At 40.1% G+C, this 26,815-nt stretch overlaps 1 protein-coding gene across 3 annotated transcripts in view; it reads right to left on the bottom strand.

Moving 5' to 3' along the window:
- Positions 1–26,815, bottom strand: part of LOC121892044 (inactive dipeptidyl peptidase 10-like) — an 86,716-nt gene that overhangs the window by 24,990 nt on the left and 34,911 nt on the right. For 2 of the 3 annotated variants that reach the window (XM_042404821.1, XM_042404822.1), the window contains exons 4-6: positions 7,248–7,342; positions 3,472–3,546; positions 69–121 (exon numbers count right to left, since the gene is read on the bottom strand). In XM_042404821.1, coding sequence (XP_042260755.1) covers positions 69–121; positions 3,472–3,546; positions 7,248–7,342 — 223 coding nt within the window. Of the gene's footprint in view, positions 1–68; positions 122–3,158; positions 3,413–3,471; positions 3,547–7,247; positions 7,343–26,815 lie in introns of those variants that run through there. The other variant, XM_042404823.1, reaches the window with a different exon arrangement.

The following is a 26,815-nucleotide window of genomic DNA, read 5'->3' as shown; positions in this document are numbered from 1 at the left end:
AAACATGATAGAAAAGTCGTTGCTTTGTAAAAACATGGATGAAAAACAGTGATAAAAGACTTTCTTACCTCGTGTAGATGTTGTAAACGATGTAGGACGCCGTGTACGAATATCTGTACATCTGCAACGATCACATAATGCAAACAATGATCCATAACTGATACCCTGAGGCAGGATTAGCCTCTTTAAGTCGAGTAAACATCAAGATAACATAACACTTGAGCTCACTGGAGCAGCTAATAACTAACAGCAGCAAGAAAACAAAGCAAAAATAGAATAAAAACATGGTTTATGTAAAAAAAAAGATGACTGAAGACTAATTTATTCACTTAATGCTGCACATTGTTTGATCTTTTTATGGTAAAATGTCTCTTCCAAGTACCGTCTGAACACATGCATGCTACTGCACACTGTCAATTATTTGATCTTGATTATCAAACTTTCATAAAGTTGGAGGACTCGCGAGGGACAGAATCGAAAGCAAAGGTTAGAAACTGATGCAGCAAGAAGCTGAGGTATCCTGATTTTTAGTCCCCTGTGTGGCTCGAGCACCCAAAACGCTGGAAACTAAGCTTCCCATAATGCAACCTGATAGTGCCTTTAGATGAGATCCTCCCTGCCTGCAAATTGCCACGTCCTTCAAATGGCCTCGATTTGTAACTCTGGCTATAAAATGGTCTCCAGATGCCGAGATAACCCTGACAACATCATCAGGGTTATTTTCTCAGACTTGACAAAGCTCCAACAGAGCAACAGAAGACTTTATACAGCTGTTTTCACACTGAATGAATAGTGCACCGCATTACTAGTAAGATGAGCTCAATGTGTCAGAAGTGCACTGAGTATCAATACCAGTAACCTTAAAGTGATACCAACAGCGTACTTCATTCAATACCTTTTTTTTCCTACTTCATATGATTCAGTTGTGTAAAATGCCGCCACTCCTCCTCATCCAAATGATTTTTTATAACTAATACATATTAAAAGTGCTCAAATTATTGAAATTTTTATTAAATAACTGAACAAAACTGTACACTGAAGTATTATCACCACAGTCTGTATGAGTTGTAGCTGCTGTAGTCGTGAGCCAATCACATGTTGTGTTAAATTGAAGAATGCTTGCAGTGATTGGCTGCAAGCAAAACCACATAAATAGACTTTTTATTCTAGATCTGGGTACAAAAATGTACGAACGCAGGTATCGTTTGACTGGAGAACTACTTGGTACTGGCTTATTTTGGTCGATATCTCAAAAGGTATCGAGTACCAATAGATACACTAAAATGTTGCTGTTGAAGACTGGAAGACAGTCTGGTTGACAGTGGAGCTGCAACGATTAGTCAGCTGACAGAAAATTAATCTGCAACTGTGACCTTTGGCTGTGGGAAACATTGATCAACATTTTTCACCATTTTGACGAAGAAGAACGACAGGATCAGTCACATCGGACCTCAACACAGGAGATCGCTGTTTGTTTCCTTCCGCAATGTTCCCGTAACCTTTGACTCAAACTATGATCTTTCCCTAAACTTCACCAAGTGTCTTTTGTACCTAAACCTAATCAGACCTCAACCACAGTGTTGTCACATCATAAAACATATTTATTTCTCAACAGTGACAGTTTTGGAGTTGATAAATGATGTTTTCTCACTAAAGGGAGGAAACGCTTCTACGTGTCGTTCCAGAGTTCATGAACCATCAACGTATTTTGTCATTTAATTTGGAGGATTTGTTGGTTTATTGTATATTTATTATGTTTGATATACTTGCTGTATTATTGTCTCTGTCTCTCCTTTTCTTTGAGATTAGTTTTCATTGTAAACCTCTTGTATTGACAATTCTTCTCATTAATAATTGATGATATTTACACTGGCGATCAACTATACAATCACCAAACACTACCTCTGTTAATATTTCATGTTGTCCATTCTGGCTTAAAGCTGTTTAAAAAACAATATATTTTGCAGACAGACTGTCTTGCAGTATCATATATATTATGTATCATCTTGTTATAGCTCTCCATGAAAGCTATGATGTTAACTGAGTTTAATATTTAAATCCAGTACTCCGTGGCTGCACCATCCCATGTGTTGTTCATTATTTTATACTTCCCCAAAAATTCAGCCTGACATATTTGGTATAAAAACCTTGAGATCTCCACTAGAATTTAAAATAAAGTTTTTTGGCCCAAACTCCCAAAGACTCGATCTCCTCCTTCAACTTGTTTTCCTCACTGCCAGGTGAACTGTACTATATGCGTCCTGCACAGCTGATTTCCCTTCATGCATGGTGGTGCACGAACAGAGAAATTCAATTGAGGAGCGTCTAAAAATCTCAGTCAGCGGTGGTTACTTGTAACCCTCGAGGGGCTTTCATGTTGCCCTGGTAACAAATAAAACTGGAGTGCAATCAATTAAGCCTCATTATGCAGAGAAGAAGAGAAGAAGTGGAGTGAAATAATGTTGAAAATAATCAGCGTTTCTCCACATACAGAGGGTGTACGGGAGCTTTGAATCCATTGAGAGGCCCTTAAACCATGATACGGTTTTGACCTGACAATCATGAAATACACTGTCGAACACACAGACGCCCGTCCTCCAGCTGCTTTTCTAAACCTGATCCTTTTCTCTTTTTTTTTCAAACAAATCTAAAAATCGATGGAAAAAACCTTGACTGTGAGGAGAGAAGAGAGAAGAAAGCCTCATGGTGGATGATTCACACACAGGAATCCCTCTGTGTGTGTGTGTGTGTGTGTGTGTGTGTGTGTGACGATAGATAAAGTGACGATGCACAAAAAGCACAAAACTGCACACAAAGACAAACAAAACACAATAAATTAAACCACACCTGTTCAGTGCAGGTGGTGCAATTTCTTTTCAGACAGAAACTGCGTGTGTGTGGGTGTGTGTGTGTGTGTGTGTTTGTATGCAGCCCAGTGTAGTCCAAGTAGCCGTGCTTCACAAACAGTTGGTGCATGTTCCAATAAGCAGGCGTCGGTCCAGCCTACGACTCCAAATTATCCAAATTATCCAACAGCATCGGAGTTAATCGTTTCAATTCAAGTCAATTCCAATTTCGTTGCTTTTAACAAACACAAAAGTGCTCTTCAGAGAACAAAAGAGCATAAAGATAAATAAAAACAAGCACAAATCACAAACCTGAAGATGCAGGGCCAGAGCTTGTGTGTGTGTGGGTGTGTTTGTGCATGCAGATGAGTGAGTGACAGCACTCTCGGGTATTGCACAGGAGCACAATGTAAATGACAGCCTGCCAGGAAATAAACAAAAGCGAAAAGAGTGGCTGCTAATGTTGAGGATGATCCACAACTCTAATCACAGCTTGTGTGGTCGTGAGGGGGACGCAAATCAAAAAAAACATCTTTTGTTTTCTCTATGTGATGCCGCTCAGGTGATTTTTTTTTTTTTTGATTTATTGCATTGTGCTAACGACGCATTTTAATTTAAAACTCACCTGCTTGACATCGTAGGCGAAGAGGGCGTACTTCAGATCTGCAGAGAGCGAGTACTTCGCAACCTTGAAAGCCACCTAATAAGCAAAGAAGAAAAAAAATTTAATTAAACCATGCAAACAACATCTTTAGACTTTTCTCTATTCCACAGTGACACCTGAAGTAGATACACAGTACTCGTCAAAAGTTTGAGCACAGCAATGAGGCAGACTGTCCAAACTTTTGACTGATGCTGTAGACACAGTTACACATGCAAGAAAACTAAAAAAACTGATATAAAGTAAATGGACAGCTGCACTTATTTCTGAGTAACTGAAATATAACTCAATAAATAAGAAAATTAATAAAGAAAACGGCAAGTAGATAAAGCACAGAAATAAACAAATATGCAAATGAGCAAACATATTAAAAAGCTACTTAGAAATATGATTTTGCAGCTGTTTAGCATGTAAATCTTAGTTTAGCATGTTAGCAATCGATTATTTGCTAATTAGTGCTCAGCACAAAGTACAGCTGTGGCTAATGTTATTAGCTTTGCAGGCGCTTGATCATGAACCAAAATACAAAACACATTGAAATTTTGACCTGATGTAACGTTGGTGCTTTATGAAAAGTTAAAGGACGGCTTCACAATTATTTCAAATGTGTCTTAAAACAACAGTCAGGTGTTTATATGAGCAGTGAAAGAGGTTTTCCTCACTGTAATAATTCCTCCTGTTCATACTGGATATTAAAAGATCCCCTTCAAATGTGTTTTTGATGTAAGTGATGGAGGCCAAAATCCACAGTGTGTCCACACAGTCATTTAAAAGTTGATGTGAAGCTTATATGAGGCTTCAGCAGTCTGAGTTAGTCATATCAAGTGGAATGTCTGTAATAATTTCATGGCACTCCTTCCAAAAGTTTTTGAGATATCCCCGGAGCTGCTAGATGCTGCTAGCATGGCTAAGATTAGCAAGATTAGTTAGCAGCAGAAAAGTTTTACATGGAACTAAACATGAAAAGAAACTAAACAAAAAAAAGGAGGGAAGCTTTAAGTGATTTCATATCTGAAAGGTTGATTGTTCCTTTTGTATCAGCTAACATTGTTCATATTTCTAGCCTTCATCTCATGACAACACCAAAAACAAGCAGCAGGAAAAAACTAATCTGGCAACTAAAGGCCATAAAACCTCGAGGGAGCGACAACAAGTTTTGACATTTCCGGGAGGACGTGGTGGACAGGTGTTTCATAGACGACATTTCAAAATTGTCCAGATTCACTGAATGATTTGTCAGGCCTAAAATCGATTTGGTTCTTGATATTCTAATATCTCTTTTGGTGCCTGAAACTGTCTTTTATTGTTTTCCTCTATTCACATATTCAGCTTTTCTCTAGTAGCGGAGCTCACTTACAAAAACAAAAGACTCAATTCATCCCTTACGATCCATTTTCAAACTAATTTGCTTAATACCTGGCACTTTAATCTGCTTTTGTTTTTAAAAGTGAGCTCTTCCAGTCTCTTTCTGAGCACATGAATGCGCATGAGGGAAAACTAATCAATCAGAGCACTGAAGTGGATTTTCGAGCAGCATTTAGTAGATGTCTTTATCCAGACAGATGGATGCTGCAGCTGCAATTTCGGGGCGTCGAACTTTCGACTAACTACGAGGCCGACTCTGCTTTTTAAATTTGCATGCATAGTTTGACAAGTGGACTCAAATTCTCATCAAATTCCCTTGTGCAACCATTTAAACTACAAGATATATAAGAACAGAACAGCATGGAATGATCCTGCAAAATTCCTGTTAAATAACAAGAGGAAAGCAGGAAAAAAAAATACAAACATTGTAAAAACCCTTCAAAGAAACATGTTTGTCAAAAAAAGGGTGCTTTACAGGAAACAGAGAAGATGTAAATTTACAGTTGAATAGCAGGTTACAACAGGATTATAATGACGCAATTAGAAAACAGCTAAATTTGGCTTGCTTTTGATTTTTTTTTTAAAAAAAATAGCATTTCTAAGAGGATTACTCTGAAACAGCATTAAAGGGATAATCACATCATACATACTAACATAATTTCACATTCCTGGAAGAATTTCGAGGCAATAACTGCATGATGGTAAATGTTTATCTGTCTTATGGGTGTTTTTGAGAGATAACGTGATCCCAAAGCGAATGTGATCAGTGATTTGATTGCATTCAGCATCAACGGGTAAACACTCATCTAAAACCATATTTCAAATTGAATCGCTCTCTTACTGGTGAGAACGGAGAGGTGAGTTAAGGTGAGGGGATTCAGTGACCTTAAAGCCCGAGCTCAACTACAGTGCAGACAGCTGGGTACACAACCCCCCTTAGCAAGACATAATCATATTCTGATTCTGCAGGTAAAGCAGTGATGAGTCGCTGTCGGGAGCCCTGACATGTTTCCTGCAGCCTGTGGGGATCCAATCACACCAGCAAGACAAGAACAGAGCAGTTCATCTCTTTTTATAAAGAGTAGTGTTGGATAGTGAGACCTGGCCCGGCAGCAAGGTTAGGAAGCCCATGTGTACTACAACTTACAACTCTATTTTCTTTCATTAAAAAGTGTCATTGAATATCAGTATTATTTTAACATGACAAATGTGAGAATACAGTCTTTTAAAGGGGAAGTAACATGCACATTTCCAGGTCTATAGATATTTTCTTGGGCTCTACTGGAATATCTTTGCATGATTTACAGTTAAAAACTCCTTATTCATCTTATACTGGCTCTTTATGCAGCCCCTCGGTTCAGCCTCTGTCTGAAACAGGCAGTTTCAGCTCCTGTCTCTTTAAGGCCCGCCTCCCAATGAGCCCAATCTGCTCTGATTGGTTAGCGCCGACTCCGGAGGCTACATAAACACGTCAGATTTTGCTTCATTTTCTTGTTATTTACTTGAAATGGAAACTTCTCAGATACGTCCGTACATGTTTGAGCCCGAATCAGATTTTAAATGTGCGAGTTGACAATGCAAACAACCTTAGCAACAAAGGCTACGGAATGGACGTGCATTTGTGAACATGTGCGAACAATCTGACATCATCATAAGGAGGAAGTAGAAGTAACTTTGCAAACAAAGCATTTAGAGCAGGCTGAAGCCCTGGATTTTGACTTACAGGGAGCATTTCTTACATACGTTCACCTCAAATGAGCATGTTTAACCTCTGACATCATTACAGAAAATCACAAAAATCATACATGTCCTTTGGTTTTTGCAAACAACCCTACTACAAGAGATTCCTATTATCAATCAGTGCACAGGAGCCATATGAGCTTATGTGGTAGGTATTCTTTATGTACAGTAGTGTATGTTCAAGTGCATTCTATGTAATGCATGGTCACAAGCCAAAATTGAATTTAAAGTTGAAGTGGCAGTAACCAAACTTTTCATTTTCTGCTGCACAGTAATATATATTAGATTTGGGGAAAAAGGAAAAACTATGTTCTTATAATAAAAAGAGGAAGCAAATGAGACAACTAAGCCATCAGAGTTTAAATACAAAACTGTGTGTCACTTCAAGTGGACATTTATTTCATTTTAGCATGTTTGTGCTAATAAGGGGATGCAATTTGCTTCAGCTAAAATTGTTGCAAAATTGCTTAAAGTCACTCCTTTCCTACAACATCCATTGTAGTAAAATAAACATACTGTAGATGAACATGTTATTAGGATAATAGAATAATTAGAAATAATGACAGTCAATAACAGAAATGCCAGTTTAATGAAGCATTAAACACAAAAGCCTAAAAACAGGAAAGAGCACTTACAAATGTACTGTTGCTCAGAATTAACTCCGTCTCGTTCAAGGCAAAGTTAAACTTGATGACATGACCGTCGCGGTTCCTGTACACCACCTCAGCATCTGCGAGAGAAAACAGAAAGAAAAACAAAAACATTAACGGCAGATGATAAACACTGAATAAAGCTCACTGTGCTGCACATACAGAACAACTGAGCTGACATGTGAGACATTAACAAGTGACTTAGCTAGTGAAAACAAAAGTCAACATACTGGATGTGTAAATGAAAAGTGTTTTACAAACATAAGATGCAGAATGAGAGTACAATTAAGCTGCAACAGGTGGAACTAATCTGGCTCGTTAGGCTGTGCTTCTGAAAACTCAACTAACAAACACAAAAAGGCACAAATGGAAACTAATATACCAATATATTACATTTAGTTGTTGTTTTTTCATACTTTAGACTAGGTTAATGGAAGCAGGTACATGTTAAACCAACCAGCTGGGAATTTCTAGCTTCCAATAGATCTTTTGACGCAAGACATTTTGACTTATTAATTACACCTTTGCTTTTCCTGCTATTACATTTTAAAAAGACTGCTGTAATAAAGGTCCAATAAAATGTATTGGAGTATATAGCAGACTCTAATGACTGATCAAATGCTGCGCTCATGTTATATGGAAGTTAATGTTTTTTCTGCCAGTTTCTGACTCAAGTAATTTTTCTATTTTTTATATAGGTACTTATATAACTTTTTTATACTTTTATACTTTTTTAAACATGCTATATGCATTTATTATTATTATACATCTTTTTCTTTATTATTTTTTATGTCCTTGGCTATTGAGAGTTGCTACACATTGACATCAGTGTATTCCTGAGCATCATTCCTGCCTGCGAACCTAATTTCCTTTGGGACAATAATAACGTTGAAGTTGAAAATAAAGGAAGTTTTAATATTAGTGGTGTTGCACTGAAAAGTATATTATTCTGCTCTGCCGGAGTATAAACTGCTCCACAAAACAGCCATTGTTTACAGACAGTTATGAGACAGGTAGTCTCTGAACAACAAATGTGTCAGCTTCTTGTCTGGTTATTGATCTGCAGTTAGCGAACAAATCAGGTCTAATCAGGCAGAATAAGTGAAAACACCTGTGTGATGGAGACTGTGTAGGGCCTCACTCTTCTGGGGGACACGCTCCCTGCACTGTCCCCCTGAAGCTACTTTACACTACACCAGTCTTAACTGGCAAACAGACGGGATGATTGCTCCCTAGAGGAGGGACTTCCTCCTGCTACAATAGCCTGACGTAATGTCTTTAAACTTTTCATGCTCCCTTAAGTGGCTAACGGACTAGCAACATAGTTCATAGAGCAAGATAACCGCTCGGTCACTGAATGCTACCTGGCGCTGTATCTGTTTAGTAGTTGGGCTGTCACCAAACAGTAGCTGTTACAGCTAGCCACCATACTAGCTGCTCAACGCTTCTCGTATCAAACGGAGCCAACTCAATGACGGAGCCTGAAACCTTCCCTCACCCTGTACAAGGTCAAGCCACCAGCCAAGACATGTGCATGTAGCAAGAAAACTGCTGGGGCAGACTTTCTGCATGTACTGTGTGTCTAAGGCTGCAATACACCCAGGTCTCTCTGCACGTCTCTCCATCAAGACTCATTGAAGCAGGCTAGCGCACCAAGCTAGCCTGACGGTTGCGGATCCTATGATGGAGTAGCCAACCCCCCACCACAGGAGTTAGCGGAAAGCCCCCAGGGACACACCATCCCTATGGGAGCCAGCTGGAGTGAACAGCTTGACGTTGTTGCACCACTAATCGACCCCAACAAGCTCGAGGCCTGCCTGATTGCGGAGCACAGGGACATTGCAGGGGACAACTCTCACTCCATTAGCCTCTGAAGAAGATGAGGTGGATGGTGATGGGCCCTTCATCCTCCCACCAGCTGCAAAGCCAGTGGCCGTGGGGACCACCAAGTCTCGCTATGAGGGAAAAAGGCTACCTAAAGTCAAATCCACTACCAGACAGCTTCTGCTGGTTTTTCCTGAGTGCCTGGAGGAGGTGACCCGGTTATGAAGCAATCCCCTCTCCGCCAAGAACCTCACCCAGGCAGGGTTGACGCTGGATGGGGTCGACATGGAAGAAAAAGGTTTCTCCCACCGCCTCTGGTCAAACCTCTGCGAACCTCTCTGATTGTTTCCCATCGTCACTGACTGAAAAAGGCTACAAGGCAGTGATCATGTCGGTGAAGGTGCTGAACATGTTGTCACTGCTGCCGGTCTACCAGGCTGAATAAGAGCACAACATGTCAACCTCACCCACCCACCAGGCAGGTGCCCGGGGTCGCCAGAACTCAAGGGTGCATAGGCCAAGAAACCCTTCGCTGCCAATGTGACGCAAGGAGACCAACCTACCCCTATCACACCTATCACTCTGGGGACTAGGAAGAAAAAACACGCTACCTAGTACGCCGTTACCAGGGAGGGATGGCAGGCTCAGCTAGATGCCTGCTTCATTCCCTCCAAAAGATGTTCTGTTCCTGGGGAAGTTAAGGAGAACATGTTCCAGGCCCTACAAAAGGTGTGCACAAGCAATGTCGGCACTCGCAGTTCACAATCTCGCAAAGAGTAGGAAGGTCAGACCTGCAGAGAGCTCTGGCGAGCCCCAGCCAAGTCATGCAAGCACACCAGTGCACAAACGCACACCACTGTGCCCCACCCCCAGTAAAATCATTGATAAAAATAGCTGAGGGGGCAGCCACAATTATTAATGAAAACAATAAAAATAAGAGAGGAACAGGACATGGCTGCGCAGCCCCACATAACACCACAAGGGGGTGCCATAACTCCACTTGTGGTGCAGCGGGCCAGCCTGTCTGCTGTAGGGCATAATGAGCACTGCAGCTGTGCAGCCCACTATGCCCGTTCAGCCAAGCATTGAGGCACTCAACAGTGGTGTGCATGTGTGGTGTCAGGTTGGGTAATAAAGACTGTAACCAGGAGTTACAGGCTCTAGTTGGCATCCATTCCACCCCAATTCAACGGGATACTGCAGTCACGGGCTCAAGGTGGAAAAGCTAATATTTTGCAGGAGGAAATCACATTTCTGCAAAACAAGGGAGTTATTCAGATGGTACTGCTGGAGCAGAGCCAGAGCAGTGTCTATTTGAGGTATTCTCTGGTCCCAAAGAAGGGTCTAATATCTAATATCAGTCTACGGCTGATATAAACCCTGGACTTCACAATAAATTGGGGAAAGAGTTTAGATTCCAACTCACAAACCATCACATTCATAGGCCTGTCTATAGATTTAGTCGCATTCAAAGCACGTAATGGTGAAAGCCTTTTGGGCATGTCTGGCACTTTTTTCGCAGGTGGACGATGCTAAAGTTCAGAATATGTCTCAGCTGCTGAGGCTGATGGCATCAGCACTGGTGATCGTTCCACTTGGTCGTTTAGACATGAGGCCGTTTCAGAGGTTGGTTGCGTTGCTCCTACTGAACTCAACATGCCACGGCCACCGCCAGGTCTTGGTCTCCATGGCATGCGTCCTTGCTCTGTGCCCTTGGAGACACACAGCTTTTCTGACTACAGGCATTGCCATGGGAACGATCTTGGCAAGGAAAGTCATTACAACAGATGCCTCTCTAGCGGGCTGGGGAGCCATACATGAACAGGACAGTAAATGGTACATGGAGTTCACAGATGCACTTGGTTCACATAAACTGCCTAGAACTCCAGGCTGTTTCACTGATGCTGAAACATTTTTTGCCCTTTCAGAGAAGCATGTTCTGGTCAGAACAGACAATACCATGATAGCGACATATATTAACAAACAAGGGGGGCTGCATTGGCACATAGACCGATTATGTGGAGCAGCTCTCGCCTGTTATCCCTGAGAGCCACGCAAGTGCCAAACATATTGAACCTGGGGGGCAGATTTACTATCCAGAGGCAACCCTCGCTACAAGGACTGGGAACCCTACATCGAGGTGATGGCTCAAATACGGAAGAAATATGATCAGGCAGAGATAGACCTGTTTCTGTCAGAGGAGAATGCTCAGTGTTTTATTCCCTGACTGGTCAGAGCGCTCCGATGGGTTTGGATGCTTTAGTGCACAAGTGGCCGCATGTCCTCCTGTACGCCTTTCCCTCATTAGAGCTGATCACTCCTACTCTCGCCAGGGTGCGAGAGAGGGGTCATGCTCTGATGCTAATAGCTCCCCGCTGGCCAGTGTTTTCCTGGCCAGCGGAGATATTTCAGCTGCTGTTGGGCCAGCTGTGGGCTCTGCCCCCCCACAGGGATCTCCTGTCACAAGTGCACAGAGAGATCTTCCATCCTCATCTAGAGCGCATTGCTCTATGGGCCTGGCCTGTGAAACTTAACTACTACCACGAAGTGTCATCGCAACTATTCAGAGCGCCAGAGCCTCCTCTACACGTTGTGCATATGATGGCAAATGGCGTGAGTTTGAGGATTGGTGTGTAAAAGCAGGGTGGTGGTGACAGCCCTATACCTGTTACCCTGACATTTCTACGGGAGCTACTGGATAAAGGTTTGGCATTCCTCACTATAAAAGTGTACCTAACTGCTATATTGGTGTGTCACATAGGCTTTGGGGACAAAATGGCAGGTTTGTTTATCAGTTTATGAAAGGAGCGAGACGCCCTCAGCCAGTATCAACAAACATAACTGCCCTGTGGGATTTTATCAGTTGTGTTTGATGTGCTGTCATGCCCATCATGCAACAGGTAGAGCTTAAGATGCTCTCCTTTAAAATGGCTTTATTACTCATGTTGGCCTCTGCAAAATGCATGAGTGACATCTTTGCGTTGTCAGTGAACCTGTCATGTATGCAGTTTTTAATGGGGGATTCTAAGGTTTTACTAAAACCTAATCCCGTGTATGTGCCCAAGGTTTCTAATTCTGCATTATCATACCACCCTATTGAGCTGTCGGCTTTCTATCCTCCTCCTTTCTCCATGCAGGAGCATGAACGGCTTAATGCGCTCTGCCCGGTGTGAGCATTACGCACCTATGCTGATAAGACAGCTGGATTCAGGAAATCAGAGCAGCTGTTTGTGTCATGGGCTACACCACATTTGGGAAAACCTCTTACGAAGCAGCGTTTGTCACACTGGATCATGGGGGCTATTGCTGTGGCCTATAATAGCAAGGGGTTGCAACCCCCTGTAGGTCTACATGCTCATTCCACTCATGGGATGGCTACATCCTGGGCACTGTTTCAGGGTGTTTCTGTTGAAGAGAAATGTGCGGTTGCCAGCTGGGCAACACCTCACTTTCACCATATTCTACAAATTAGATGTTACTACACCTACACTGTCTCATACAGTCTTGAGCGTGGGTTCACGACCAAATATGCCTAATTACCTGACTGTGTGTTAATGATCAGTCTTCGAGGTGAGCTTGTCTGGCAATAGTAGTAGGCCATAATGAGATACTGAAACAAATGTTTAAAGAGAACTTTAGGTTGAGAAATTAACCCCGGTTCTCTGAAACATGAGTGCAATATCTCACCAAACCTCCCTGCTTGCCTGGAGTGAGAAAGAGCTGAGAAAGAGAGGAAGTCCCTCCTCTAGGGAGCGGACGTCACGTCTGTCTGCCAGTCAAGACTGGCGTAGTGTAAAATAGCTTCTGGGGGACAGTGCAGCGAGCGTGTCCCATAATGAGATACCTCACTCATGTTTCAGAGAACAAGGCTTTATGTCTTTACCTTAAGTTTCCATTTTTTATGTAAATCTCGCAGTGGCCACATCATGAAATGGACACACTGCTCTTAAAAGACGATAATGCTGTGACATTCACTTAAACAGTACTTCTAACATAATACATGAAAATTAAAAAATGGCAATCAGCAGTGGAGGTGAAATGTGAAAATGAGTGTTATTCCTGTGGGTTTTATTCTTCTTATCCTGCAAATAAGAAAGCTGAAAACAGCAGAAGAAAAAGCACCGGCTCCCTTCCTCTGATTTCCATTACACTTGGGATTCAGAGTCTGTCAGTTCATTAGCCACCGTTCTGAACCCAGCCGTCTGTTCGCTGGGGAACATTTGTAATTCACAGCAACACACAAAAAAGCCATCTAACTACACACCTTCCTGGATTGCTCTCCTGGATTTCTCTTATCTCATTCAGGTCATAGCTGCACCATCCAGACCTGCTGTCACTGTCACAGTCTGGCTCGATGTCCCTAGCTGCCATTCTCGACCAGTCCACCAGAGGCCCTCAGACTTTTCTCCCTGTGTGTTTAGACTGGACTGAGTGGGGAAAAGGCTGATTTGAGTTGTATCTTTAAGACTATCTTGCTTGATAATGATTTAAGTCACCTATATTAGTTAGTCTGTTGTTGTTTTCACTCCAGTCTGAGCTCACACAGCATTTACTCCCAGTGATAAAGAGGATTGTGTTTTCTGGGATTTTGGTTTTCTGTTTCCTACAGATAAGAGAGGTTGCAGGTTATAGCTCCTTTCCTGTTCTCCTGTTTCATTACCTCATTCTCCTAACCTGAGCTTTTCTGCCCATCTCTCCACCTGCACCTCATCAGTTTAGTTTGTGGTTGGATCCTTTATTCTGTTCAGTTTTATCCTGCCTGCCTTCAGACCTCAATAAAGATGTATTCTCCCAGTTCTTGTTGCCTGCAGTCTCCTGTGTTTTGGTCCACCTGCTCCGCTCTTCACAACACTCACATTAATTCACCTTGTGTGTGAGATCTGAAATCTTTCAGCAGGTATTTCAAAAACTATTTGAACCTCAAAGGCAGCACCAGGCCTGTTTGCTGCACACTTAAAACTCAGCTGTGGACCAACTTAAATTTAACCCTGGATGCATTTATTATCTTTTTTGTGGTATTTTTGGGGATAAAATTGTACATTTATTGCAATTTTCTTCTTATATCCATAAAACATAGTGCATAGCCTCTATCTCAGGTCTTCTGAATAACAGATATGATGTTTTTGTTGTTTTTTTTTCATAAAATTATAAGTTCAGTTCTGTTTTACTAGACAATAATGTGTGTGAAGCTTGTCAACATTTTTAAATTGACGTTTCAGGGACTCCGTACAAATCCATGGCATTAAAAGGAGTGCTGTTAGTGACCTCGCCTAATAATAAAGCCATAGATCAATTACTATATACACAAATAAGGACAAAAACATGATGCAGTATGAGCCTTTAAGGCTGAAGTGGAACAGGTGGACTAATTGTGCTCGTTAGTCGTATTCTGGCATAATGAACGTGATTAAAATTGTGGTTCCTTGATTTGAGTTCTCTACATCACAGCTGTGCCCCGTTTTCTTATATTCCAAGTGAGTCTCTTCCATTTGCAGAAGACAAAGTCATATCATTCAGACATAATTATAAGCAGCCAAGTCTGGGAAAAAAAACAACAACTTTTGCCTTGTGTTATGTTAGACTGCTGGCAAAAAGGTTACAAAACTGGCAGTTACATCGAAATAAAATCAAATATTTACACTAAGATAATCGATTCAGGTAGTTTAAAATGAGCTTTTATTTACGTCTGGTTTCACTACAAACAACTCCAAATACATGACAACAAAAGTAGCTAAGTTAGGCTGTTTAAAAGGTACAATGATAAGGTTAGCATCTTGGAATAATGTGTAAATACTCCCAAGTTTTCCTGTTCTTCCCATTCTGCCGACATTGCATGAACACAGCTGCTATCAATATGCATTTGATCGATTGTAGGCTACCTCTCTTTTATTTATGCCTTTACCAGAAATGTTTTCAAAAGTGTCTGATTTCTCTTCTTGACGCCAGACTCCTCTGTTTCACATTCTCGACATCCTCGTGAAACTGAACCAGAAGCAGCTGTGCCTCCTTCGCTCTCCTCGCTGATGGACTCCTGAAACTCATTTCGAGTGAATTTGCGGCTGATTGCAGGGGAGGCAATCAATCCCTGACTGCTGTATGAGAAGAGTCTGCTTTCTGAATAACTGTGTGCATTAATATAGGAGTGTAAAAAAAAAAAAAAAAAAGGCATTCACATCGTTAGAGTGAAAAAATAAGGTTGAAGCTGATGGTGAGGTTAAAATAGTAACATTTTCAAAAACAAAGTATGAAAAGCTTAATTACTTTTTTGAACAGGAATTATCCATAAAGTCTCAAATTTTAGTTTTAAACTTTTCCAATTACTCGACACTCAATTTACGACTCTTTATGGGGATGGAAAAGGTGCAGACAATTATGTTTTGGCAATTTCAGCCTGAGTTTAAAGCACAAGAGACTGAACATGTAAAACCAGAAAATCAGAAGCTACAATGTTGTTGTTTTTAATGGAGAGAATTTGCTTTTGGTTCAGACGTGAATGAAACTATTTCAACACTCTCCACCTGAAATCTGCATGAAGCTGATTTTGAGACCTGCTTTCAACACGTCTGCCCTGCTGCTACACCTGATAAATCTGGCGCTCTACTTCACACTGTCCACCGGAAAATTGAGATAACTGTTGTTGCAGAAAGAAGTGAAAGGTGGAATTTTACGGCAGAGATCTCCGTGTGTGAACAATATGCTGTTACGGTGCTCGAGTGATGGACCTGTTAAGAGCTTCTGTTCATAACTAGATACTGAGAATTATATTTTTCCACAATTTATGTTTAAATATGAAAGCGATCAACAAAAAACAAGGGGTTCTGGGCAGATTATTTGTATTCAAAATGAATGCCTCTAAATACAGCACAAATGGTTCCTTACTTTTATACACATTAACTGTAAATAATGTAAATAAATATTATGTTTCAACCATTTCAAACAGCTTCTCTGATTTACACATGAACTACATGAAGGAATTACATTAAAACAAAATAAGTCACATTTGTAAAACTGAGTAGATGATAAACAAAGAAAATATTTACAATATGAATTTCAAGTAAAAGTAAAAATTTGAACCATGAGAAAAAAAACACATTATTTGTAAAATTGAGTTTTTTAAAACCTTATAATCTACATTTTTTCATTGAAAAACAGCACAAGACTATAATTAGTTAATAATTTCAGACGTGAGATCTTATGATTTGTGGTGTGCACTGTCTTGGTACAAACACTATATGGCCAAAAGTATATGGACAAACTTTTTGGTCTAGCTGCTTTTAGGCTCGCTCCAGCATACAACGATATTTTATCTCAAGGATGAAGAGCATCCGCTTCCAAAAAAGCAATTTATTGAGAGCAATTACGACGTTTCGACTTGACCTGATTTGACCCAGATGTGGATCGCAGGTCGAGCCGATCAGTTACATCAACATAAAGGCTGAACATCAAGTTATTTACAATATTAACATGAACATAACATGAAACTCAAAGATATCTGCTTCCTATCCACCAATGGGGTACAATCAGTCCCCTGAGAGAGGGATCATCTGAATATTGTACAATTGTAGTAGACTACATCTTATTTCAAAAGAGGGAATAGATCTGTTTACACAAAAAAGGGGGACGAACCACTGTTCCATAAACCAAGATAACAAAAACATATGTATAAACTTGGAAAAAACATGAACAAATACTCGTATACATGAGCAAACAAAGGCACCAGATGATAATAAATCATCAGATTAGCTCAAGTAAAGAGAGAAAGCCAAAGCAGGTGGTGTCCACATACTTTTGGCCATGTAGCATCTTTGACAAGGCAGTAGCAATTCGATTTGTGGGGGATTTATTGGGGATATAATAAAGATGCTGTTGTTTTTTTCTGTTGCATCGTACATAATTTACTTATTTTACATAATATCATGCATATTCCATTATTCATATGGGTTACTGCTAAAGATGTAGCCTGTTGTTTGTACAAACCTCATTAGCATCATGTATGACAAGCCAAGCAGAGTGAAGCACTCATCCATATCGTGCTTTGATTGGCAACACACACACACACACACACACACAGTCTTATATAAGTACCTGGATGTTTTCCTTCATCCTCCACCTAATCAGATATAAACAAGCTCTGCATTATGTTCAGAATACATTAACAGTACACAATGTAAACAACGATTCCATGAATAATTCACTCACATATACATATATATATACACGTTTTAACAGTGACCCTAAAACTACACGCCATATAGGAATGTCAACATAAATAAACATCTCCATTGGTTCCCGTGGCAACATCAAAAATCAGTGCAGCGTCCATAATGTTGATGATAATGCAAGAAAATAATTAATAAGCGCAGAGCTGCTTCCTGTTCATTCAACAGTGTGCAACATATTTTTCTGATTTGTTGATTTTCTGTTAATCGTTCGTGCTAAACAGCTACCAGACATCACCTGTCAATCAAATACACCGGGCAGGACTTTGACGTTTGTCGTCTTCTCGCTCTTTTTCTTTCTGCAAACTTCTCGTTTTGTCTTCCTTTTTAAGGATTAACATTAAAAGCAGCAAATTACAGTCTCAACAGAACAGTGGTTTCTTTTGCACAAAATTATGTTTGTTTGCTCATTTTTGCTTTTATATCCTGTGAAATACTGGAGACTTTCACCTCTTCAAGGCCTCTTAAAATCCTTCAAATGAATAAAATCTAAAAAAAGAAAAATCTCCCTGTTGTTGAATTGCAACTCGTGTCCACTCTATTGCACTAAACTGTGATGAGGAGTCATAAGTAGATATTGCTTCATTTTATGATCTCAGAGGCCAAAAAGGTTGAAAATCCCTGGTTTATAACAACAGAAAAAAAAAATGGTCATAAGTATTTCACAAATCACAGCAACAGAAGTATAAGTTTACACTCTGTTTGTGCAGCCACTCTGGGACTTTAAGCTTTGAACTATTCACCTTTATTATTAGAAAACTTACAAATAACTCCTGTAATTTCTCAGAGGTGTAATCCAAACTTCTGTAAAGTTTGGACACTCACAAGAGAAAGGTTTTTAAAAGAGGCCGAGATATCCTGACTACCCAAACACATATTAGTCAGTGTTCAAAAAACTGGGTCCTATTTTTACCTTTGTTCAAAAAAACCCTCCCTGCAGCGGAAAACAACCACATCTTTTAAACTCCCTGCCCCACTTTGTGATGCAAGTCCGCTGTGTGGGGGGAATATCTGTGTTCCACGGGTCATTATCTGGTCATTTTCTATCCTGGGAGCAGCAGGTCATGACCTGTCTGTTTCAGAGCGGTTCATCTTTCTGTCTACTGAGGTTGGCTGGGATATGCAGCTGTCTTGATAAGACCGGCTGTCTCCTATGGTAACCAAGGTCAGGTGGAGATGTGCTGTGCTTTGTGCAGACGGTCAGACTGGTCTCCTTTTGGAATAGATAGCAAGGAACCAGTGTACAGACTACATGACTTCAGTTGACTTTAATCAGCATAGTGTCTTGTTTATAGTTCAATAGATGCATAGATGTGTGAGGAATAACCTTATATTGGAGGTAGAAAGGGCAAGCATTTGGTAAAGGGTTTAAACACTATTGTCTGGAAGTAGACGGCAGAATTGAGTGGCATTACACAGCGTTTCACTTGTACTGTAACTCTGTTCTCCTCGATCGACCTTCAATAAATGTTCCTGCGTGAGACATCCCGGTCTCCTGACAAGTTCTTCACTTTTGGGTTAACCAGCTCCAGCAGCTTCCTTGACATGCTGTTTATAAATCTGGAGCTGAAGTTACTGATTTTAGAAAGTTCCTCCAGAGCCGCAGAAGAAAGTTGCTAAAGCCTGATTAATAAGTCGCAAGATGACGTCACACACTAATTTGGACATAATGTAGCTATTTACATATAGCCTATCCTGACTCTGAATAGCTTTATCACTACCTATGATCATTTTCATGCTGCTATTGTCTCATCAATATGCATCTAAATCTACTAAATCTCTAATATCAAAACACTTGCATGCAGGCTGCTGTTTAGACTGTGGAAGTATAATGATTACATACTCAAAACACTTGTAAACTCTAAAAATTAAAACAAAAATCTTTAATTAGTCTTGTTGAATCATTTAAAATGAAAACAAAGGAAGAGTTCTCCAGACTAAACAACGGGGATCAGTAATTGGTCGTTATGTGCGCACATTCACGGCTCGTTCACATCTTTCTAGAGCTGATGATTGGTCGAGTCAGTCAGTCCAGAGAACCACAACCTCATTAACGCTGATTCACTGAGAAATAATAGGGTCTCCCTTTAAGGAGGCGATAACGACTGCCCAAAAAGTTGCTAAATTTGTCCCTTTAAAAAAAAGTCATTAAATCTAATAAGAAAGTTGGCAGCACTGGTGGTTATGAATTTAAGAATTGCATCAATATTTGATAACACTGATATAAAAACTCTTTATATCCTTCTTTAACCTATTTTGAGGTTCCAAAATTAAAAAAACGTTGAGTCAGTAACAAAATCAGATCTTCAAACACAGAAAACTGTGATAATATCATTAAACTCCCAATACTCAGGATCTAATCTATCTAATACAGCAGGATGAGAGCTTGATGACGATATTTATTTGCATTCATCTTTCCTCTGTGTTTGCGCTGCGTTTCACTCTGGTGGAACGTGCTCCGAACGGTCAGGAAAAAGATTTGGGTGCTGATGTGTTTGATTGTTTTGCTCTGGTTTCCTGATGGTGTCGAGATGAAATATTATCTTAATGATATTCGGCTCTTGTTTAGCAGGCGCTGACTTCAAGGAACGGACAATCTCACATGTTAATTTTTGGTATTATTTCGTTTTTTTTCCCAAGTGTTTGGATGTGATTTTGACATCCTCGGGGTACAGAAGGCTCATGGCGAATTTTCCCTTCCTTTTACTTTGTTTCACTCAATTTATCAACAGTCTGGTGCTTCTTGAAGTACTATTACAAGGGATCTGATGTAAGTGTCCCCTGTGCTATTAAATTAGGGTGAGCAGCTATTGGAGCCTGACTCAGATTTGTTAGAGGAGAGAAGAGGAAATGAGTTGGGGGGGTTGCAGAGGAAGCAATTTCCATCACAGATGTGTTTGAATTACATCCACAACACCTCCAGAAGGCCCGGCAGTAAATTCAAACCCAGACTACGCTCGTCTACATGGGCTCCCAGCTCTCATCACATCGGGTCTACATTAGATTTACACCACAAAACATGTCAGCCAGTAATTTCCCAACTTCATCATCAATCTCAACAAAACAAGTAATGGGACCGCTGACCCTGTTGGGCTGAAAAATTCATTATTGTGGTACTACAGCGCAAGTTATTTCTCATTCTCCCAGGTGATGTAATGCAGCCTTTGTCAGCTAACTGTGTTTCTAAATGTTCACTTAATCCATCATTTCATTACTGACATATATGGTAGATTCTGTCTTTTGGCAGCTTGTTAACTTGAATCTGATTGCACACTAACACACATATTTAATAAGAGGTATCATATATATTTTCATTATATTTTATCCTTTTGTATAGTCAATGTAATTTTCTATTGTTTTACTGTGTTTTCTTATTCTGCACTAACTGGGTTAAAAATGTACCCAGTATAGATCAATATAGCTCTAAACAGTACCAGTAGCCATGGCTAGAAAACCACCCAAGATAAAGGTTGTTTTGATGAAGTTCTGTACAAATAACATTATTATTATAACTATTTTTTGCTTTACTAAAGAAACTACTGGCGATTTCTTGAAAGTACCAAATTAAATGACCAAACAGGTCATTTGATCATGTTCACTGTGTTTTCTAATCTGGCAGTAATCAGTAGGATCATTTGTTTGTTCTTTCCAAAACCATCACAAACGATAATGATGTTTAATGATGTGACAACTCTGTGGTTACAGTCCGGTTTGGTTTAGGGGAAAGATCACGGTTTGGGTTAAAATGATCACTTTGTTAAGGTCAGAGACACATCAGCCCAACCCCCCACCTCTGAATGTGAAAATTGTCAACATATAGTCACTCAAACCTTTTTGGTCGACTGACATTACAACCTAATAGGTGCTTTCGGACCAGAGTAACTTTTTCATAGTTCTAAGAACTTTTGGAGGAACTACCCTGTTTTTATTGTGTCCGCACTGCATGAACTGGGAACGCCGTTTTGACTTTTTTAGCTCCTACCTCAGGGTAGCTACTCTCCCAGTACAAGAGGAACTTTAAGTGACACTGTATGATGATTGGTCCAAATCTAAGTGTACATTTAATTGGTCGAGCACATGAGCCATTACCTGTGTAAAACATTAACCGTGTAAACCAACACACAGCTTCAATCACGATGTCCTCCATCTTGTTGTTGTTGTTTTATCTCGTGCAGAAGTGACATTGCTATACCAACTGCCGGCGCGAATGCAAACAGACAAAAGAACTGTTGAAGGTTAGGGTTAGTCCCCAGAACTGTTTGGTCCAAAAGCGCCTATTATGTATTGAGAGGACAGTCTCTTAAATAAACACTGTTAATAAAAATTCTCTATGTCAACTTATATGTCATGTGTTTAAAGCTTGTTACTGCTGCATCCAAGTGGTGAAAACATAATTTTTTGGGGTTATTTGCCTTCATTGGAATGTGCACAGCAGAGAATGAACAGGAAACAGGGGGAGCGAGATGCTATAAAATCCGCCAGTTGGACTGTGGACTAGAGATGTGGTCAGCATCACCGGCACACTCGTATGTACATCTGTGTGTGTTTGTGTGTGTGTGTTAGATGCCATCCCAACCCGAGCCCATAATGAGAAGCCACAGGCCACAGAACTAGTCATTAGTATTATCTCCCTGTGGAAGGAAAGGACTCAGCAGGCAGTGGATCTCTGCTTCATATCCAGAGCAGAAAGGCCATCTTTCACTGTCTCTCTCTCCCTCCACCTCTGTCCTTGTGTTTCTCTTTCTTTCCTTCCTTCTGTCACTCCTAGCCAGTCTCCAGAAAGGTGTTATGGATATATTAAGTCATCTACTTTCTTGAATTCACCATTAAAGCAGTCATTTAGCTGTCATGTTGTCAAGAAAACTGCTGCGATTTAGATATTTTTTCTTGTTTGGGTCACTGCTCTTCCAGCTGCTATCTACTTCTTTCTTCTTCTCTGAGCTCAGATGTAAACACAATCTGTCATGCTGTCAAGGAGCCAGTTAAACAACACATACATTTGGGATTCTCCACATTTGGGCTCGAATACGAGCAAGAACGTACAGTTGCGATGCGGAGGAACGGTGCTCTCTGCTGTGTGACTCAATCAGCCCTCGGTCACAGATCAAGATTGTGCTGCGACACTTCCAGCAGAGTGGATCTTACGTAACACGGGAGGAAAATGTAATGAGGAGGTGTCAGCCAAGCAGCCCGGAGCAAGATGGGGGAGGAGAAAGGTCAGTGAACTCAAGCGGACGGGTGTGATGAGAGCAACACTCATCCTACTGCGAGGAAGAAGAAATGCTTTGAGAGCTGTGAATTTCCTGCAATTTACTGTTTACGTTCATTTGGAAGATTTGTCCACAATCTCTCCTACATATAAACACACACGGGAGCAATATGGGCTTCAGCGTCTTGGTCAAAGACACTTACGCAATCCCTACAATTAATAGCTACCTGCTTTACCACCTGAACTACAGCTGCTACTACAACCCGGTCTCACAATATGTGTACAAATAACACAACTTTACGCCCATTTAACATCGTATTTTTAACCTTTTCATGTGTCATTTAACACCGTTGGTTAGGTTTAGGCACAAGAACCACTTGGTTAGGATTAGGGAAAGATCATGGTTTTGGCTTAAAACAGTAAAATGGGGTAAAAATGTCCCAACGTGACATTAAAGATTTCTGGTTTGTGGTCTCAAACAGTGGTCTCCCAACCTGCCTCCTCCTTATAAGCCAAAGATTGTCGTATCACCTACATGTAATTTGAAAGTGTCTGCCTACAAAGATCTCTAAAAGCAAGATTTGGACCCCTTTTTTCCTTTTATAAGTGTGATTATTTGTGAGGGATGATGCAAAAAACACTGTAACAGATCACAATAACATGAAACAGATGTGTTGCATATAGGATTTCCTGCCCCTCCAGTCCCTGGTTGGGCTTTTCTACTTAAAAATGGTCACAGCATATCATTACTAAAAGTACATTAGTTAAATTGAGCTCATAATAAATAGTGACATTCTCAGCGAACAGAAGATTGTGAATGGAGCTGATAATCTGCTGCCATTGTAGCTGGTGCACAAACGTCTGCTGTCTGTACACAACAGGTTTATTTTTGCTGGAGCATCTTGTGCCTCTGAAGCGTGAAAATTCACTTGTGAATGTATTTAAAGGCCTATAATTTGTTACTGGCTACAGGAAAACAGTTGTTCTTGTTTGTTAAGTATGTAATGAGACACAGAGAGGAAGAGAAAAGAGGAAAAGAGAAATGGACAACGTCTGAAATGGAAATAAATGTCCTTTCTACACTGTGACACTACAGCAGGTTGTCAGAGATAAATAACACAATATGTTTCCTCTGATATTCACTATAGTCAAAATAATCCATTTTATTTACTCAAAAACCTACAAAACAAAGCTGCAAGGTCCAAAGAGAAGTGCAAAACGTTCTATAATTATTAGAAATAAAAGATCTAACACAACATCAGGTGGTAATTATGTATTATTATGTATATTAGTATTCACAAGTCTAAACTCTATCAGAGATGTGGCAGCTCCTGATATGCTTCCAGTGCACGTTTGAACTGCAACAGAGCCGCGGTGCAAGAAGAATGTTATTTAGTTTACCAGGATGGTGCTCATTGATCAGAGGGAAAACTGTAAATGAGCCAGAGTTTGTCTAAAAGGCTCATTTTCATCTGCTGTCCCTCAAGGTAGTCAACTACAGTCCGTACTAAATTAGAAAGAAACGTGCAAGAACAGGAATTACAGAGACGAGACAGACAACAGGATGGCAACAGAGAAGAAAACAAGTATTTCAATGTTAATTTACTGATTTCTGATCATCTCATGATACAAACACTATGTTTAATTAGCAGGAAACCTATTTACACCTATGTTTACTTCCCTCAACTGGATTACAGCAAAATTCAGAGTTGATTAGAAGATTTTATTCATTAATTTTGAAGCTCAAAACATCCAAATCCATTATTCTTACATGTAGCAGCACTGTGTGTTACATATGTAGAGTTTGTTGTACAGTATGTGTAAATGTGCGGCGCGTGCAGAGAAAGCAGATGAGTTAAATACAGTATAACAGAGATATCTGAGATCCTGCATGTGTGTGTGTGTGTAGTGGTGACTGGTGGTGATGTAATAGGTGCACGAGGATCCGGCTGAATGTCGGCAGCTGCAGCAACCAACCAGTAATCACCGAACCATTAATCACTGTAGCCGACTGAATGAATGTTTTCTACAGTAGTAAAAAAGAAAAAATGTGTAAAAGTAACCAAAACTCGAAGTGAAAATTACTGGCTAGCTCTGGTTGACATGGCAACCAAGCACTATCTCATCAGCCAATCAGATTGCACATGAACTTGTATGACAGACAAGCAAGTTTTAATTTTTTGCCATTTATTGAATATTTTTTGTGCTCTAAAGCCTTTTTTCCTGCGACTATTGCACGCTGGCACCAATAAACTCTGTTTTGTTGTTGTTATTATTGCTTAAATATGGTTTATCACAGGGTGAGATGATATCTGACCCTGGATCACCGTAGGCCGTCGCCGTCTGTGAATCCTCATGATTCAACGTGACACTGTGAGGCCATCTGTGTTCGGCCATGCGGGTCAGCAGGAGTCGCTTCAATCAGCTTGTGTGTTTATTCGCTCAAGTGTAGCGATAAATAACAGAGAGAGATTTTTAAAGAAGCAAGAGATCAGACGCTGGGTCGACAAAACATCCCGAGATCCTGTAGAGTCAGAAGAAACTCCAAAAACTCGTCTGAGAGATGTTAAAGGACGATGAGCCTCATCATGTCATCGTGTTGTTGTGGGAAAATAAAACAGTAGTGAACTTTCTTTGGCGGGTGAGTTGATAAGAATCAAATCAGCTGAGACGACAGTTTAATTTGAATGTAATTTGGTTTAACATGATGTGATTTTAATTCAATATTATATAAATATTACATTTGTTTTTTCTCTTTATTTAATTCGTCATTTAATTCAATCTAATTTAATGTATTTTTTTAACTTTGTTTTCTTTTATTCATAATCATAATAATTAATAATTAATTTAATTTAACTTTTTTTTTTAATTTAATCAGTAAAGGTTTCTCAGGCGGGTTGAGTTCTGCAGAGGGAATTTAACTAATAATTTCAGTATTTCTAAAAAAGAAAACCTGCGTACGACCCTGAATGCATCACGGATTCTCCAAAAGTGTCCCAACTGTTTATATTTGATTAATTTTTCTGTCAAAAGTCAAATGAGACGTTCACTTCTGGAACAGGACAAAGTGAGTATGTTTGAAATACTTAAATAGACATAACAAAAAGACCCGCTGTGTTCTTCTTCTATTTGATATTTTCAGGGTTTCTTGGACCTTGATGAATTCACTGTAACTCTGCAGACACACATCCAGCAGCTCCTTGTGGAGACAATACTCCTGGTGAATAAATGGTTTTAATATATATGGAATTATCACCAGACACCTCTCTTCACTGACAAATGTTTGGAGTCTGTAATGAAACCTCAGGTGGAGAAATTCTCATTTTCCACTAATGCACTTCCCACAGCGCTCTGAACACTTTACCCACAGCTCTTCCAAGCTGTTATTTCCCCCCCTGGTAGGAAGATCATGTCCATCCTGGGGTTGGATGAATTTATGTGGACAGTACTGGCTTTTTATTATCAGTCAGCACTGTCTACATGTCTGAAATGATGGCTGTAAATGGTGGATGTTGTTTGTTTTTAATGATGGGAGGAATTAACAAAGTACACACTCTGCTGTGTGTCCAAGGAGGGTTTTAGGATCCAATGATAGTATAAATGCTATTTAAGAGACTTTCTTTCTACTCTATAAATAAAAAATTCTGTGTGAAAAACTGAAATTTCATATTTTTTTATGTAAACGTGGGTTGAATCCAGTCAAATTCAATTTGAGTTTTATTTGTGCCTTTTTAAAAATTCAAGGATTCAGCCTTGAGGAAAATAATTCACCTCGACAAGCACAACTGTTCTCGGTGGGAAATGAGTGTAAAGGTGTTAAAAACCGTCTATTTTCAAACCAGCTGTCGAATCTGAGACAGTTTTAAATTCCTGTAGGTGACAAGAAACACTTGTTTCATCAAAACTACGCAACACCGGACAAAAGACAACTAAAGGCTTCATTCTTAGACGATAAGAATACCAAATGATGTCAGAAACACACATTCAATCCCTCAAACCTTCCCACAACGTCACCTTCTTACTTTCTTCCTCAAAGTCGCACCGTTCTCTTCTCCTCCATTACATCAGCGTCACATTTTCCTCACTGTATCACATCATCCTCACCTCCAGATTCTCTTCCCGAGCAACGACTTCACCTCCACGTCTCTTTCTCTGCAGGCGTCCAACACACCGGAGTGTTATCTTACCAAAGAGGAGCCAGGAGCCATCTTACTGTACCTATAATTTCTATTCTTGCTTTTATTTCAACATTTGAGACACTTATATGGTGTCGTAGCTACAATATCTGGCTCCATGATGTT

The sequence above is a fragment of the Thunnus maccoyii genome, chromosome 24, assembly GCF_910596095.1.
Source record: "Thunnus maccoyii chromosome 24, fThuMac1.1, whole genome shotgun sequence".
In the NCBI taxonomy this organism is placed as follows: Eukaryota; Metazoa; Chordata; class Actinopteri; order Scombriformes; family Scombridae; genus Thunnus; species Thunnus maccoyii.
This window is presented reverse-complemented; position numbering and strand designations above follow the sequence as displayed.